This window comes from Molothrus ater, chromosome 5 (assembly GCF_012460135.2).
Source record: "Molothrus ater isolate BHLD 08-10-18 breed brown headed cowbird chromosome 5, BPBGC_Mater_1.1, whole genome shotgun sequence".
Lineage (NCBI taxonomy): Eukaryota > Metazoa > Chordata > Aves > Passeriformes > Icteridae > Molothrus > Molothrus ater.
Window position 1 is genome coordinate 64,864,560 of NC_050482.2, and position 17,773 is coordinate 64,882,332.

Below are 17,773 nucleotides of genomic sequence, written 5' to 3' on the forward strand. Positions count from 1 at the left end.
TTTCACAAGTTTCACGGAATTTAAGTTTGTGTCTATCACCATGGTAGAAGTGGGAAGGTATGAAAGTGGAGTGAGAAGATAGGAAGTTTTACATTAAATAAAAATAAGTAGTAGTGAAGACAGTGTGACCTGATAAAGGTGTTTTTCACAAACACATGTGAACACCAACTTCTGTTTTTCCTCCTTTCTGCCACTTCTTTTCAACATAAGTGTTTTACTACTATTCTTCTTGTAAGAAGTAGGGTTGCTTTCACATATCATAAGAGGAAGCAAACCTTTTTTTTTTTTTTGGCCAATCACATTTTAAGAGTTCCCTCTGCTCTTTCAGGCTTTTAGTGTGCATTGTAGTGTTTTGTCTCTGTCACTCGTGGCGTGTTCCAGAGTGCATTGGATGAATTTGTTTAGAGGAAGCAGTTCTTTTATTTATCTCTTTGGGCAAAACATGTCAGCATAAGTAAGCTGAATAATCCTACAGACAAATTTTTGTTGCTACCAGAAGAAAACTACCATTTGATTGAATTGGCATTTTGATGTGTATTTTCAGTAATAAAATCTGTGACCATTGCCAAGGTGACTGTGAGTAAGGTAAATGCAAACTCTGTTGGGAGTGCTGTTCACAGAGACTTAGGCACTTTTTTTTTTTTTATGTGTAGGTTCTTTTTTGCATAGAAACACTTAGCTGTGTGATTTGTGGAATGTTTGTGTGAGTCATGTTACACCAACACATGGAAATGGTGGCTGCTGGGCTGGAACCAGGGACTGCTTGGAGCTATCTGTTGTCATGTGCACTCGGTTCTGAGTTGGTGGGTAGTGGTTTTATATAATAAATATAAAATATATTTATTATAATATATTTTATATTTATATTTTATATCAATGACAGCTTTAAAATCACAGCACAGAGCCTTAAATAGACAATTTCTTAAGAGAGCATTTAATTGATGGTTTGTCACCCAAAAGGGCACAGGCTGAGAGGTTTTGGTGTCGTAAAGGTCTAAATGTAACCTGGGAAATGAAGTCAGGAAATCTAGCAACTGAATGTTTTAGTTGAGGGTGAGATGCTATTAAATCTAAGTTAAAAGCTGTCAAACCACTTGCATAGATAAACAAATGATGTCTCAAAGGAAGGTTTCTGTGTGTAACTCTTGCTATAATGAATGCTCAGCTCCTGTGATGAGCAGCAGAGTGGGCCATGATATAAAGTATCAGGCATCCAGACAGCATAATCTGAAATAATTCTGAACATGCCAACAGCTGGTTTACACAAGGAAGTCAGTGTGTAGAAAATAACTGTATATGGTAGCATTGCATCATTTGAGCTTCAGAACTTCTTTAGATAAGGAATGTTTAGGTACTGATTAAGTTGAAGACTATATGCCCTGAAATGGCAATAGTTACAAGCATGTAACTTTACAAAAACATCACATATTTAGTGATGTGATATTAAAAGACAAGAGTTTTAGTAGTGGTGCAGTCTGCCCTTTCACTATAGCTGAGTGAGTAATTTGTGTATCAGGCAGAGAATCTGTGTACTACAACATTTTTCAAGGGGTGGATAACTGAGAATTTTGTTTCTGATTCTTCTTTGTGTGCCTTTGTTGTGGTTTTGGTGGTTTTTTTGATGACAAATCCTGAGCAAATCACTATTTCTGACTTAACCTTCTTTTTCAAAACATTTGATGTTATTTAGCTGGTTTGTGAGCACAACGTGGTTCTCTGTTTTTCTTTTTCTCATCTTCCACTCCTGCAGATTCCTGCTGGAAGAGGTACTGAGATTCTCTCTGCCTGAATGGGATAGGCCTGGGCCAAAGCTGTGCCAGCCTTTTGTGATGGTTTTAAAATGTGTGGAGCAGCAGCTGTGCTGTTATGTACTCATTCTAACAGCACTGCTTGTCAAACAGTTTAGATGAATTAAAAAGGCAAAAGTAAAAATGTCTTTCAAAACCTAGAATTAAGGTAAACACTTTTGGGAATGCTTTGGGAGATTCTGAGATGAACTCTAGGAATGCTTGTGATAAAAGCATTCTTTGCCATTGCTGCATCCTTATGACTATAAAACATGGTGCTAATGTGCTGCTGAACTGCATATAAAGAAACAGAGGTGCTGAACCGTCTTAATTTTATATGATTTATCTTTTCTTAATGAAGAGATAAATCATATAAACTGCACTAAATGGTGAAGTAAGAGCTAAAGCTTTCATTAAAGGATTTTCAGTTAGTTGAAGTTGGTGTAGAATTATCTGACCATTTATTTTAGTTGGAATGCTGATTCATCAAAATCGACATTTTTGGTGGAACATTTGTTTTGACAGCTTTCCATAAGGCTGACATCCTGGGTCACATGGAGGGAGCCTTGAGTTTCCTGCTCTCTTCCAGTCGTTCCACAGTGGGTAGCTGATAAGGTGGATGAGGATTTTCAGCCGTGGCAGCATTGTGATCTTACTCTTCTTAGGTGTTCTATCCACACTGATATTTCAGTTTTAAATGTTATTGTCACATGCTGTTCCACTGCAGTGACAACTAAGCAATGCTTAGATGATAGTGAAATGCCTACTTCTAAAAAAACATACTGCCCTTTCCACATCCCCAGTCCTCATTACTTTGTCAGCTCTTCCTCAATTCTGGCTCTCTGGTTTGTCTTACACTGCCTGTTGCCTAGATGGAAGGCAGGATCGAGGCTTGTCAGGCTCACTAGAATTTTTATACCTGTCCTGTAGACCCTAGAAGGCCAAGAGGGTGATAAAACTATAGGTTTGAGGTCTTTTTTCATGAGATACAAACAAAGCAGCTAAAGAGAGATAGAGCCTCTTCCCCTTGGCAGAAGTTTTAGCTTCCAGTGCCTCTGACCTGTATACTTCCATTGTATAATCTGGTTGACATACAGGAATGGTATTTATCTGTTTGCTGTTCTCATAGGCAATCTTTCTTTTAATAGGCACTAAGCTGTCATATCAGTTGTGTAATTTTTGCTCACTGGTGGTTTTTGTCTTAGGTTATTGCAGACTTGAAGACACTTTAGTTACATGGTATCCTTATTTAAAGGTCTGATTTTCTTGCTGGCTTAAAGTCCACACTATGAAATGCAGAAACATCTAACTTTATTACTTGTCAAAAGCAATGTCATTAAATTGCTACAGCAGCCTTCTAATTCACTTTTTGATTTGTTCATCTTTTGTCTCAGCACTAAGCAGCTTACTTTGTGAAAGTTTGCTTTTAAATATAGGAGCAGATGCAAAAGAGGAAATATACATAGTTATTAACAGACCCTTTTAATAATTTTTTTAGATGTTCTTGCTCCATCAGCTTCTAGCACAGGATGCATTCTTGCTTCTACAGGTGGGATTGGGAGAACAGAAAAGAAGTAGCATCACTTTATGCCAAAATAAATAGCTCATGGGCTTCGTGTAGCACTCCAGTCTTGTCAGAGCAGCTGTTAGCTGAGTGTTTCAGCTGCTTAGTGGTGTGGGGATTGGATACTGCTGTGGTGGAGTGGCATAGTTAGTGACAGGCTATTCTGCAAACTAATACCTCTTTTCTCTGATAGTTTTGTCTTAAATATGCACAGATTAGTGCTTCCCATGGAGGGTTGAACCAAAGAGCAGCAAGCCACTCCCATGAGAATACTACAGGAGCTAATGTTGCTCTGTCCAAGAAGTTTAATCAAGAACTCTGCTGGCTGTCTAGCTTTCCACATATTTCATGCATGGATATCTAGAGCCTCTTGCTACCTCTGCCCATGTGATTAAAAGCCAGAAGTTGTTAGTGATAGATTGCAGTTTTCCCTCCTGACCTTGGGTCACATGGAAGAGTGCAAAGGAAAGGGTTGCTGCACAACTTTGTGGTACTTTTCATTAGCTCCTCTGAGGTTACAGATTTATGCATCTGAGGTTTGTGCAGCTGAGAAAAGCAGTATTCACAGCTTAAACTCAAGGAATCTAGCTTGATGTGCCTCTTTCTACATGATCAAATTGTCTTCATTCCATTGTTCACAGAGAAAGTTCTTATGGGCTTTTTCTGTTTGTTTTCAGGGGTTTTGCCCATTAGTCAACATGAGTCAACATCCAGTTCATTGCAGGGGATGCACAACAGAAAAAGTAATAGATCTCTACTATGTTTTCTTGTAACAGTCTCTTTATGTGAACTTTATTTAAATAATCTAGGAAAGGTTTGCTTGGGTTTGTTGCAGACATCTTTTTGTGAAAATCTTTTCTTAGGATTTTCTCCTGAGAAGCTGAGGCCTCAGAAACAAAATGTAAACAATGGTTATTTGTTTAACCTGTTTAAACAAATAACCTGCTGTGGAATGCATCAGGTGTGTCTGTGATTGGGCCATTTTGAATGTTTACAATTAATGGCCAACCACAGACCAGATAGCTCGGACTCTCTGTCCGAGCCAGCTGCTTTTGTTATCATTCTTTTCTATTCTATTCTTAGCTAGCCTTCTGAGAGACAAAACCTTTCCTTCTATTTCTTTTTAGTATAGTTATGATGTAATTTATTTATATCATAAAATAATAAATCAAGCCTTCTGAACATGGAGTCAACATTCTCGTCTCTTGCCTCATCCAAGAACCCTGTGAACACTGTCACATGAGTTTTGTGTTGAAAAAACCCTCTAGTTTCTGCCTTGACAGAAGTTTCCATACCTCTCTATCCACAGAGGAGATGATAGCCCTGCTTAAATACAGAAATTGGTGACTTCACTTAGTCCAGGTATAAGTGCCTCAGTGACATCAGTTTGGATGGATAACTCTTTGCCTTTGAAAAGAGCAAAAAAACCCACATGGTTATCTCTCATTAGGATATAAATGAAAGTTCAATTCTTGCCAAGAATTCTAAGCCAGCCTTATTTCTTTCACTGTTATCTGGGACTTCAAGAAAGGCACAAATCCTATTTCTTTCTGTTTGACAGTCAGAAAGCAATTTTTGAGGGGAGATATTCTTTTGCCATGCTTAGGTACCCAACTCCCTGAGCTGAGCTGGCCACCTCAACTCCCTTTACAGCCACCTCAATTGCCTTTGCAGTCACTGGAGCAGGGTGGCTTTCTCCTTTCTCCTCTGACTCCTGGGCTGAGTCAGAGCAGTTGCAAAAAGCTACTTCTTTCCACCTTTTGTTTGAGAAGTCTAGCTGGTGAGCTCACACTTTGAAACTGGGTTTTAAAATTGGACCTTGTGATTAATGCCACTTACCCTCAAAGGACTCTGATTATTTAGAATTAATAACTATTTGTTTCAGTGCCAGATTTGCTGAGTACAGTTGCTTCTATGGATTGTGAAAACAATGGAGGAAAAATGTATGTTCTTATTTTGAAGAATTACTATAGTTTAACAATTGAATTGAAAAACTGAAATGCCCCTACAATAAAGCAAACCCCATAAATGTGAGCTTATTAGACAATTTCTTAATGTGATGTAAAAGACTGAACAAGAGGGTAATCTTGCTTTCTCCATGACCTCTCCAAGGTGATCATAGTGAAACCACTCATGATCACCTTGGAGAGATCATGGAGATCAGAAGTGCCTGAGGACTGAAAGAAAGCAAATGTCACTCAGTTCTTCAAAATGGGCAAGAAGAAGGGCCCTGGGAACTATTGACCAGTCAGCCTCACCTCAATCCCTGGAAAGGAGATGGAATGCCTCATTCTGGGGGCTACCTCTGTCCACATGGAAGATAAGGTGATCAGGAGCAGTCAGCATGGGTTCACTGAAAGTGAGTAATGTTTAACCAACCTGATTGCCTTCTACAGTGAAGCAGCTGCTTGGATGGTAGCTGTGGAGCAGTGTATATTGTCTGCCTTGACTTCAGCAAGACTTTTGACACTGCCTCTCATGACATCCTCACTGCCAAACTCCAGAAGAGTGGGCTGGATGGGTGGACAGTGAGGTGGACAGAAAACTGGCTGAGTGGCAGATCCCAGAGGGTTGTGATCAGTGGCCTAGAGTCCAGCTGGAGGCCTGTCACTGGTGGTGTCCTCCAGGGCTCTGTTCTGAGCTCAGTGCTGTTTAACTTGTTCATCAGGGATTGTCTGAGGGGTCGATGCCTCCTCAGCAGTTCACTGATGGCACAAAGCTGGGAAGAGCAGCTGAGGGCCCTGAGGGCTGTGCAGCCCTTCAGAGGGACTCAGCTTGGAGAGATGGGCAGAGAGGAACCCTCTGGCATTCACCAAGAGCAGATGCAGGTCCTGCACCTGGGCAGGAGCAGCCCTGAGCACTTGTACAGGTGTGGGCTGATCTGGTGGAGAGCAGCTCTGTGGGGAAGGACCTGGTGGACAGCGAGCTGTCCCTGGGCCAGGGCCTGGGGGACAAGAGGGGCAGTGGGAGCCTGGGGTGCCTCAGGAAGAGCAGTGCCAGCAGGGCAGGCAGTGATCCTGCCCCTCTGCCCAGCCCTGTCAGGCACATCTGGAGAGCTGTGTCCAGCTCTGGCATCATCAGCACAGCAGGGACATGGAGCTCCTGCAGCGGGGCCAGCAGAGGCTGCAGAGATGATTTAGGGCCTGGAGCATCTCCCTGACAGGGAAAGGCTGAGGGAGCTGGGGCTGTCCAGCCTGGAGAGGAGCCCCAGCTGAGAGGGGCCCTCAGCCCTGGGTGTCCCTGCCTGCAGGGAGGCTCAGAGCAGGGCCCAGGCTCTGCTCTGGGGGCCCAGCAATGGCCCCAGAGCCACGGGCAGGAGCTGATGCCAGGAGGTTCCACCTGGACATGAGGCAGAACTTCTTCCCTGGGCAGTGCCCAGGCACTGAACAGATTGCCCAGAGAGGGTGTGGAGTCTCCCCATCCCCTTTTTAATGGGAGTCCTCATGGCTGTTATACACTGATGTGTGAATTTGCTTTGGAAAATCTTCTTTTAGGCATTGCAGCCCAGTGTAGAGGAGCACTGAAGAGCTCTGAGAAGATTTTTATACTGAAAATCTTAAGGGGATAATAAAGTCATCAGTATGTACAACCATGTAATTTTATGTATTACTTGGAATTTCAGCTTCTTAGCTTCCCTGAGTACAGAGCATGGTATCGAATACTATCCTGGAAAAGGGCTTGTTTACAGAATGAATTCTTGCTGTGCTTGAAAAGCCCTTTCTCAAGCAAGTAGTTATGTCAGCTCACTCAGTTGATCCTGTAGAAATGAGTCAATTAGACTCGAGGTGGAAAAAGTACCTTGATACCCCTACCCCCTTTCTTCAAATTTCTGAGTTGTGACTCAGGGATTGGTATTGCTGCTGGTGTGGAAAGGGAGTTGATTAGAAGATATCTACTGCTGTCAGTAAGTCAATTTTCTTTCCTCATGTTGTGACAAAGCTGCAGTGCCTGTTTTCTTGCATTTTTAATTAGTAAAGTTAAGCTAAATATGCATTGTTTCCACTACCAAGTAACAGAGTTTCTTTGTGGTCTAGCCATGCCTTTTATACAATTGGTGTGATTCTATCAAGCTCTTAATGGCTGGTGTTGAGGGAAGTTCCTTGTTGGACCATCCAGGACCATTCTGGCACCACCTGAGCTCTTGCACTACCTGAGCTCGGAGCAAACCTCCTTCCCTGCAGCTGCAGCCCCACACTCACCCAGGCAGACCAGGTTTCCCATAGCACAGTGTCACAGGTGTCAATCCTTAAATTATTTTATCTTGGTGCAATAGCTAAATAACACAGGGAGCTGAGTGCCTCTGAGCACTGAGGCCCTGAACAAAGGAAACCCTGGCCTTTTATACCCTCTCAGTCTAAGAGCAGGAAAGTCTGGGGGCTGTCACTGCTGTCTCTGAGTGTCTGGTCACCTCCTTGTGTCACAAGTCCCTGTGCCATTTGTTATCTAAAGGGCTGGTCCTCTGTTTCCTCACTGCTAATCCTGCAAAACCAACCTATCCTGGCAGCTCACAGCAGTCCATGGAACAGAAGAAGAGCAAGGTTATAAAGAGTTAAGTCTCTTTTGAATCAATTAACCATCTATATTTCTTAAACACTTGGGGGAAATTTTTACTGTTGCTACCACTTGTGTATATTATTAGAAATACTCTGTTTGAATTGCTTCATATAATTGATTTTCTAAACATATTTTTGTCCTCAGTGGTGATTCTAAACTCTGGGTTGTTTGTTGATGTGTTTGGGTTTTTGGGGTTTTTTGTTCAGTTGCAGAACTGGAGATCCATTTTACTACAATTCAGTTCAGAGAAGAGTAGTTAAAGAGTTATTGTCAATAAGCAGATTAAAGCCTTTGGTAAAATTGGATAACAACCGTGAAGGGATTACTGTTCATGACTTATAACAAAGGAAAGTATTATCTGAAGCAGACCATGGAATGGACAGACTAAAAGGGGACCTGATATGAAAGGAGTAAATTAAATGTAGAGCAAAAGACAATTTTTTTGGAAGTGTATGCGGTCAGTTTTCAGAAATTGTTGCGCTTGGGATTTGATTTGATCACTGGTGGACATAAGCTCAGCTCCTGAGGGGAAGAACATCCATACATATGTACACATCATGGGGGATTTTGTTTATGTTTTTCTACAAGCACTGGCTGAGCATGTTACACATTTCCATGAAAGATGTAAGCTCAAAGGAAAACCCAGAAGACAGATGTATTAACCATACTTTGCTTTAAGAAGAAATAATATACAGCAAAACCTGTAAGTTATACAGTAAGTTACAGCCTGGTTGCAAATCTGAAGACTGTGACTGTAAGAGTTTTGGAATACAAGTGCTTTATCCTCTTCAATAAAACAGTGCTAATGCTGTCCTGATTCCAAGAGAGTGAATCATGGTTGCTTGGTGGACTTGCATTAATGGCAAATAGATGCTGTGTTCAGTCCGCTTGAGAAACAACTAATTTATAGTGGAGAGGACCAGTGTTACACCAAGTGCTAAAACATCTGCTTTTGGGTGTAACAGGGATATAGTGGGAGAGCAATAATAAATCAAGTGTGGTTTGAGGGATGAGAAATTCGAGAATTTGCATCCTTCCACTCAGTCATGCCACTAATGCAATTCTGTAGTGGAAAAAGGACTGCACCCCACCTTTGTATGTCAGTGGTCAGGAAGGAGTTCTGTGGCAGCTGACACCAGCACCTCTCCTCTTGCACTCCTGTTGCAGTTTTACTTTAGAGAACAGTTGATCTTGCCTAGCATGAAGATTACAGGGCAGAATGTGGCACAAGTTTACATATTGGGAAATGCAATTTCTCTGTGATTAAATTATTAATCATTAAGTTGATATTTCTTCTGCTTGGTCCTCGCTGTTGAAGTGCAGTAGTTCTGGGAGGTTGTATCAAGATGTTTTTAACAAAGATCATCAGTAGTGATGCCTCAGGTTTAGCTTTTATATTTTTCAGATTCTGTACTGCTTTAGTGTGCAGTTCTGAGCTTCATATTACGGGATAGTAAGCTCTCTTCACAGAGTAGGGACACAAAACAATTCCTTCTCTAGCTGGGGACCAAGGACAACCAATCCAAATGTCGGGTCCAAGAGCATAAACAATGGCAGAATGAAGAGAGAAAAACAAGAAGGATGGGACTTCATAACCTAAAGCTATCATTGGACCATTAACTCCAATATCTTAATGGACCAGAACTTATGAAAGTGAGAGACCCTGTGACCAGTCATGCATGACTGGAAACATACTTGGGGTTTTTCCCTTAGTGTAATATTTGGTGGGCATTTTTTGTGTGCCTTGTGAATGAGGCTTGTACTAGGGCAAGGATTTGGAATTTTTTCCCACTTTTGATGTATCTCTGTGCTGGAAGCAATTTGTATGCAAGTGGCTCTTACTTGAAGAGCTGTGAGTGACCTGCAAAAGAAACCTGTAGGGAGAAAAAGCTAATGACCTGGGTTTAAAGCTGTGTTAATTGATTTTTAACTTCAGAATTCCAGGTGTGTAATAGTTGCTGTAGTATGCATAGCCACTTTTTACATAAAAATTGAATCCAAGTACTAAATATTTAGCTGTTTACAGTAGGAATGGAAAAGTAGAAGCATTCTTACTTCCTTTATAGCAAAATCTAACCTAGAAAAAGCTTGAGTGGAGTCTCAGACATTTCAGTTATTTTATAATAATGTTGTTTTATTATTATTTTTATAATATGGTTTTCTATAATAATGTTTTCAGTATAGAAATTAAGTGGTGTTTGTTCCATCTGTGTATGAAGCCTTTGGCCAGTATTCAGACCACATTTCATGGACCTTTCTAAATGTTCTGGGCAAACATAGTTTCTTAATAAAAGCCAAGTCTACCTAGGTTTGTATCTCCAGAATTAGATCTCTAACCAAATCTTGTGTAATGTAACCTGTCTAATTATGCATTAATTACAATGCATCCTTTATTTCTATTATTCTTAACTGCTATAGAGGAATCTCTCCTCTTCCCACCCCCTTTTTTGGTGGTTTGTTTTGTAATGAATATCTTGTAGCTTTTCGTTAAAAACAAGGCCATATTTCATGTAATTTTGTGGTGTGAAAAGATTAATTGGTGTGTGCCACTTTCTTACAAGAGAATAAGTGATTTAGTGATTCTGGTGGAAGATCAAAGTGGCATCAGGTTGGTTTCCATATCAACAAACTGATAAATCACAAGGACAGGAGCTGCACTGAAAATGTACTGAACCCCTAGATGACGTGAGGTAATTGAATTTTAAAAAAAGCCTAAGGAATGATGTAAGTGTAAGTAAGCCTGATTTACATAGCAGACAATAGGATGAAAACTATGAAAAAAGAATTAGCAGGGTGCTGAAATGTGATATGGAGGGTAGGATTCAGCATGGCTCGGCAGAACATTAAAGTTCTGTAGGGCTTCTTGGAGGAGTGAGGAATCAAGAACATAAAAATCATCCAGTTGGTAGCTGTCTACTGATAGAGGGGCTGAATAACAAGAGGGTATTTTACTGATTAAAGTCTTGGAATGTTAAAAAAGAAATCTCACAGAGGAAAAGTTGCAAAAAGATCTCATGATACTGAACATATTATTCCCCAATTTCAGGTGGTGGTAGACAGGTCGTATCTCTGATAGTTTTTTTTGACCTAATTTTCTCTTGTTCCTGGCTGTGCCATCCTGCCCATCCATGTTTTAGCACAGGTATCTTCTGATGTTGAGGTGAACTGCAGCTGGATTGATGGGACTCAGAGTAAACATCCATTAAATCAGTGAGTAAAGGTGAATGAGTGGTCATGGTTAAAAACTGTTCTCATTGTAAGCTGACTCTGCATTGAGGATTGCTGGGATGGTGATAACAGTATGTTCTGTTTGCTGGGTGTAGGTGATGTATCTGTGGAGCAGCTGAAATGGAGGAGTTCATCACTCCAAGCCCTGCACAGCAGTGGAGTATGCCTAGGTTGTTGTTTCTGAGAAACAGCCCAGAATGCCAAATGGCAGATTTTTATCTCTTGCCCTCATTCACCGAGCAACACAATTGGCATAAATGACTGTGCTCTCTTGCCATGGAGGTGTTCAGGGGCTTCAATTCTAGAAGTTCTAGGCCTTCAAGTTAAGGTACAAGTACAGGGAAAAAATCTTTCTGCCCTTCCTGCATTCAGGATGTATAGGGAGATATGGAGACCAATTCTCCCAGATTTTTTTATTGAAGTGTAAGAAACAAGTTTGGTTTTGTCTGAGCTGAAAAAGCAAAGAGTGAAAAATTATTGTAGCAGCTAATTTGTCTAGTTTCAACCCAAAGCTCTTTGAAATTACAGAATTCTAAATCCTCATTTACCAACTAAATATGTGCAATGCAAATCTTTATATTTTTAGTGCAAGTCCCTGTAAAGAAACAGATTTTTTTCATTGTATGAAGAAGGTAAATTTTATCTGAGAAATATGAAGAACTGTGATCCCACCATTTTCTCACTGCTTTCCCCCACTTGTAGTTTTAATGTAGCTAAATATTCTTTCATACTAGCTTTCACAATTTTGTTCAGTTCACAGGTGCATAGAGATCTGCACCTTTGGGTAGATTCTTGAAGAACTATTGGGAAGGTGTCTTTCTGTGTATGTGGGCTCCTCCTGGGCAATGCTGGAGTTTCTGTGAGACTCCTCAGCCCTGCAGTTACCCAGCACATGTTCCTGGCTCAGCTTCTCTCCTGGCCTCTTGAGAGACTCTGTCACAGTTGTTGGTTTGTGGTATTTTTGTTTGTGTGCTTGTTTTTTTTTTTGAAAGTGTGCCAGCTGGTTTTCTTTCCTCTATTTTCCTGTTATATTTGAAGAACCAAGGCAGGTTGGAAGGCAAGGAATTTTCTTCTCTTATTTTGTTCATCTCCTCTTGCATTAATTATGTTTTGTTTTTCTGTTTGGCTTACCTGCTGTGTGAATTTGGCAGGGTCTGCTGTATAATATCTGGAGAGGCTCCTGTGCAAGGGGCTGGCTGGAGTCTTCCAAAGCACATTTGGATCTTGCTTCTGTCTTGAGGTCAGCAAGAGTCTAGGGATGGTGTTAATCTAGCAGAGAGAGGAAATTGTATCCCTCTCTATTTTTTTGGCATAAACTGGGAAAATTGTTGTTTCAAATACTGTTTTTCAAATGCTGCTAAGTTTTGACAAGGTTTATTTCCTGCTTGCTCTAGGAAAAACCAAGAAATGGCTTTTGTTTCCTAACTGTGGAAGGCATGTCATTAGACCTTTTGTGTCAGGAGATAGCAAAGGTTAATTTACAAGTTCAAGGAGCAGGAGACCTTTCCACCTGCTCAAACAATTAAAATTCTTCCTTTGTGAGCATTCAGCAAAAAAATAGCTGCTTCTTGTTTCTTAATGAATATCTTTCTCTTTTTTCTGGGGATCTGTGGCCAAAAGGACAACCATAGGCATGAGACTCTGCAGTGCATCAGTGTATGTTTGGTTTGACAGCTAAGTCAAACCTTACTTCCTACGAAGCCTCAGAAATGTCTGGGGGAAAATGCAAAACAATCTCTCATCTGTTTTGTTAGATTGCCAAGCATTTTCTTTAAATTGGAATACCTGGAAACAGAGGCCATGGTAACTAGCTTGAACACTGAGTTTTGTCTTTTTGGTTATGAAATGAGGGTATCATGTAGGTTTATGTTTCTGTGTTGATTTCTTATGAAAGATTGTTAGTGGCTTTTCTAAAGCATTATTTTCAAGGTTTATGAATGCCATCTACAAAATCTCGTTCTAGTTTTATACTTCATTCCTGATACTGAGCTAGAAACAAAGCATCACCTTTTGATCTCTTCATCACAGCTTTTCTTCGTTCCAAAAGTGGAATATTTGCATTTATCCCTTATTTTAGAAATGGATTCCAAGAAAAGGGAAGGTCTTGTGGTGATGATTTCATTTCTCCTGCTAGATAAGGTCTGAGTAGGGGAGTAAAACTTGCCTGAAATGGGAAACTGCAGCTCTGTTGGGAACCCTTTGGCTTCTGAACCCAAAACAAGGGTAAAAAGTAAAAGATGCAGTGTGCTAGGGTGTTGACAGTTCCCTGCTTAATTCACATCCATTCCTCACATAGCTGGTCTTAGTATGTGCAAGAGCAGTGTAGAGGCAACCAAAAGGCTGCAGATAGGGTAATTTGCACAGAAAATTATGTTGACTGCACTGAATATTAACATAAGATATTATTGTAAAGCAGCTCTGAAAATTACATTCTACTAATCTAGTCAATCAACTAATATTTAGAGAGACAAGCTATTGTAAAAGAGCACAGTTCTCAGCTAGCTAAAAACACATATTTTCTCTCATGTTTATCTTGATTGTATCCCCAAAGGATATTTCTTCCTCTCTTTTATGAAGAATTATTTCCATATTTAATTTATATGTACATTTTTTGCTTTTCCTGGAGGACCGAAAATATTTTCTGACTTTTGCAGTCAGTTGAGAAACTTGTTATTAAAACCTTCCTGTCATACTTATTTGAAAATCCATTTTCTGTGTCTTTCATTACTGCTGTGTGCTTCTGGATTGCCATTTCCCTCCCTTTGTGAACTTGCCTCAGAAAGAGTCTCCATTCAGCTACCTGGAGGGCCACTTGACTCAAATGTCTTTTTGTAAACTCCTGAACATTTCTTCTTGAGCCAAGAAGAAATTTCAGTATTTTCAACAACCAAACATACTTATTGTGCATAGTTTTCCTGAACTACTCCAGTGCCTCGTGTTTAACTGTGTATTTATTGGTTACAGGAGTGCCAGTCCTGTTGGTGCTGGAGCAGGCTGTGTTTCACAGGGTCCTCTGCAGAGCTGATGAGCTCCACAGGGGCTGCTGCAAGCTCTGAAGTTTGGAAGCTCCCTGTAGAGCTCACAAGTTCTTAGGGCCCTGAACCAAGCATAATTGCAGAGTTGGGGCCTTCACTGTGAAGGACCTCACCAAATAATTAGCTGCCCTAATTAAGCAGCTGAGTAACACTCAGGAAAGTGAACGTTTGTGGATCAGGAAGTTGCAAAGCTGATGGGTGCTGGCAATAAATTTCTCTCCTTCTCTGCTTACTGTTGGAAATCACTGCTAAATTACAGCATGTAATCTTGGCATTGGTAGTCTGTGATCTTCCTCCTCTGGATGGGGGATATTCTGCCATCAGAGTGTCTAGACTTCATGGGCTTTTTGGAAAAAAGCTCTGTTACTTATTAGATTTGTTCATCAAGCAGAATGAACTGTGACATGCTGTTTCATCCTTTTGTTTGCTTGGATTTTTGTTTTCCTGTGGCAAATCCTTCTATTTGAGGCAAATCAAAACTGTGACGTTACAACTATACAGTGCAAAGGGGCCTTTTAGAAGGAAGTTTTATTGCCTGGATTCACCTTATGCACCAGAATGCAAAAATCAAAAAATGCTAAAGGCATAAGAGGCATAGAAAACAGTTTGTAGGGAAAAACTATCAAAACTCTTTCTCTGTTTGTTTGTAATTTTTAATGATGGGATAAACTTTAAGATAAACCAACATTTTTGGCCACAGTCAAACAAAACACCAACTAATATTTTTTATTTAAGTCTAAGAACCTTCCTCTCTTCAAGTATATCAAATACTTGATGTTCCTTAACTCTTTGGAGGGGGGCATGACTCGGTAATACTGAAAGTTACAAGCACATATAAAAAGAAATACACTTTGTTGTTGTGTTGTTGTGTTTTTCTTCAGCTTTTAGATTTTTATAACAGCTCACAACCATTTTCAGACTCTGCTGGTAAAATTAAAATCTAGATTCCTGGATTTGAATTGTATTGCAAGGTATAATTAGATGATTTAGCACAAGACATTTCTTTTAATAGTTTGCTCTATCCCATGGGCTTGGGTGGTGGCTTTTTTATTTTTAATGAAATAAGTAAATGTGTTTGAAGAGGATGGGGAAGAGGGAGAATGGCCCTTACCTTGTCTGCATGGCTGTCATCAGCTGGAGCATGGCTGGTTCCAGAGATTTTTTTAATGGAGACATTAAAACCCACAGGCTTTCAAGCAAGGTGGAGGAAAACAAACCTGATAGTGAAAAAACCCAAAGTGTTGAAGAAAGTGCACAGAGGTCACTGGAGCTGATTGGAAATATTACTGAATCTTAAAACCAGTTCTGTGTGTGTGTGTGTCTTCCTCTTGACAAATGAAATAGGGTTGGTTTTGTGATGTCTGGGAAGCCTTTACTTTCTTACCAAACTACCTTTACCTGTTTTTGCTTGAGTAATTGCAGCATGCATGAGAGGTGAGAATGAGACAGGGAAGAATATGAGGCTGTACAGCAATTAATGAGCTGTTTCAGCCCCAAAAAAATCAGTCCAGCAGGCTGGTCAGAGCCTTGGAACCTATTAACCTTGATTTGGAAGTCTAAGACTTGACAGCTGGGGCAAAGCAGGGCTGTCTTAAAGAAGTTATAAGTAAATCTCTCTTTTTCTCTTCTTTCTCACATGCTCACTTGTGAAATGCTGCCTGACTTTTTTGAACATTTCTTTTTTCAAGTGTGATTTCTTATTGCATAGCTTGACCCAGTGCCTTGCTACTGTGCTACCCATCTGAAAATTATTTGGTGTTTGTCCTTCTTCCTGATGAAAAACCAATTTATCTGAGGCATTTTTTTATGCCTAGAGAAATCTCACATGTTCTCTTCAGATATGTTTGTGCTCTGTGTTAAGATAAACGTATTGCTGCGTGAAGAATTACTCACTTGGGATCAAATAGGACAATATTTGTGTTAATCAGCTGCATTTCTATAGTCCACAGATTTTGCTGCACATTAAAACAAACATGCTGTAGACATGAATTAAGGGGGAAGATATGACATGGAATTTCTTGACTCTTTAAAAGAATAAGACTAAACCTTTGCCAAGAATAACTTCATCTGCAAGGGTTTCTTAAATGTGTTGCACATTTGTTTTTCTTTAGAGGATGGGTGGCTAGGCCTCTTCACATGTGGCTACCATATACTGACCTGTTGTGGTTGTGTGATGATCTGAGTTTGATTAAAGGCTTCAGGTCTTTCCTAATCTGGATTGTTTTGACTGAGCCAGGCTTTGGAGCACAGATACAAGCAGGTAATGCTGGCAGATGTCACGAGGTTATGAGAAGCAATTTAGGACAGTAGTCTGTTCCAGCTGCAACAACAAAACAGAGCAAGCACCATGGACACACTTCGACTGGTCTGTTTATATTCTATGTTACTTCAGTTTATATTCTATGTTACTTCAGAATTATGCATTCTGTCAACAACCCACAAAAGTAAATCCATTTTCTACCACCTGCAGAAAAAGGACAAATATTCTTACCCCCTGCTGGTCTCCAGCCAAAACAAAGTGATTTCCCTTGCTTTGCCTCAATCTTAAATGCAACTGAGTAGCTTCCCTCTCCCCACTAGTTGTTAAATGTTTAAATATTGATGCATGTTACATGTTTTAAAACTTACTTGTCCAGTCTTAAAAGATTTTATAGAGTGTTTTTTCTCAGTTACTGGATGCAAGCTGTGCTTCTAAACGTGTTGACTCAGCTGCTTGGCTGAGAATTTTTCTGGAAATAAAAGGGCATGAATTGATCTTCCATCAAAACCACTTTACTGCATCACATGCAACTATGTCTGCCATAAGTCTGCACACCCTCTTCTGTGCCCCCCTAAATTCTGACCCATATTAGAGAAGCTGCTGTATTTTTATGACAATTTGTAATATCTGCCTTTGCTGTTAAATGATTCATTTTGAGGTGTTGTCGAGATCTGTTGGATATCTCCAACTTTCTTAGTTGACCCAAGGAAAGAAAGAAACATATGGAAGTATAACCTGATATAGTACTGTGGGTTTGTCTTAAGTTGTTTTTTTTCAGCTTTTTGTAAAGTAACTTGGCTTTGTTTCCCAGGATATGTGCCCTTTACCCAGTAGAGCAGAGCTCCACAGACATTGTCTCTGCAGAACAGAGAGTGCCTTTACTGAAAGTGTAGATTTATACATGATTGCTTTCTTTTTTTGTCTTTTTTTCAAATAACTGCAGGTTCATGTACTGGACAGACTGGGGAGAAGCACCAAAGATAGAACGAGCTGGGATGGATGGCTCGAGCCGCTCCATCATCGTTAACACGGACATATATTGGCCAAACGGACTGACCCTGGATTATGAGGAACAGAAACTCTACTGGGCAGATGCTAAACTGAATTTCATCCACAAATCAAATCTGGATGGAAGTCATAGGTAAGAGGTTTTTGGTTTATGGGTGTAATGTGGCGATTTTCTTAGAAGATGCTGCCTGAGCAATATTGTAATCTCTGTTGCAGCGAATTGTCACATTAGCACTCACAGAATTTGAAGCAAACCAGTGCTGTCAGAAACTTACCCTTCACCATCCTCACCTTTCCAGCATTGTGAAGTGGAATGTGTCCTTCTCTTCAGGGTATC

At 40.3% G+C, this 17,773-nt stretch overlaps 1 protein-coding gene across 1 annotated transcript in view; it reads left to right on the forward strand.

Annotated features, from left to right (window-relative positions):
- Positions 1-17,773, forward strand: part of LRP6 (LDL receptor related protein 6) — a 113,760-nt gene that overhangs the window by 29,388 nt on the left and 66,599 nt on the right. Inside the window, 1 exon segment of the mRNA XM_036401559.2 lies at positions 17,372-17,569. Within this exon segment, the coding sequence (XP_036257452.1) occupies positions 17,372-17,569 (198 nt within the window).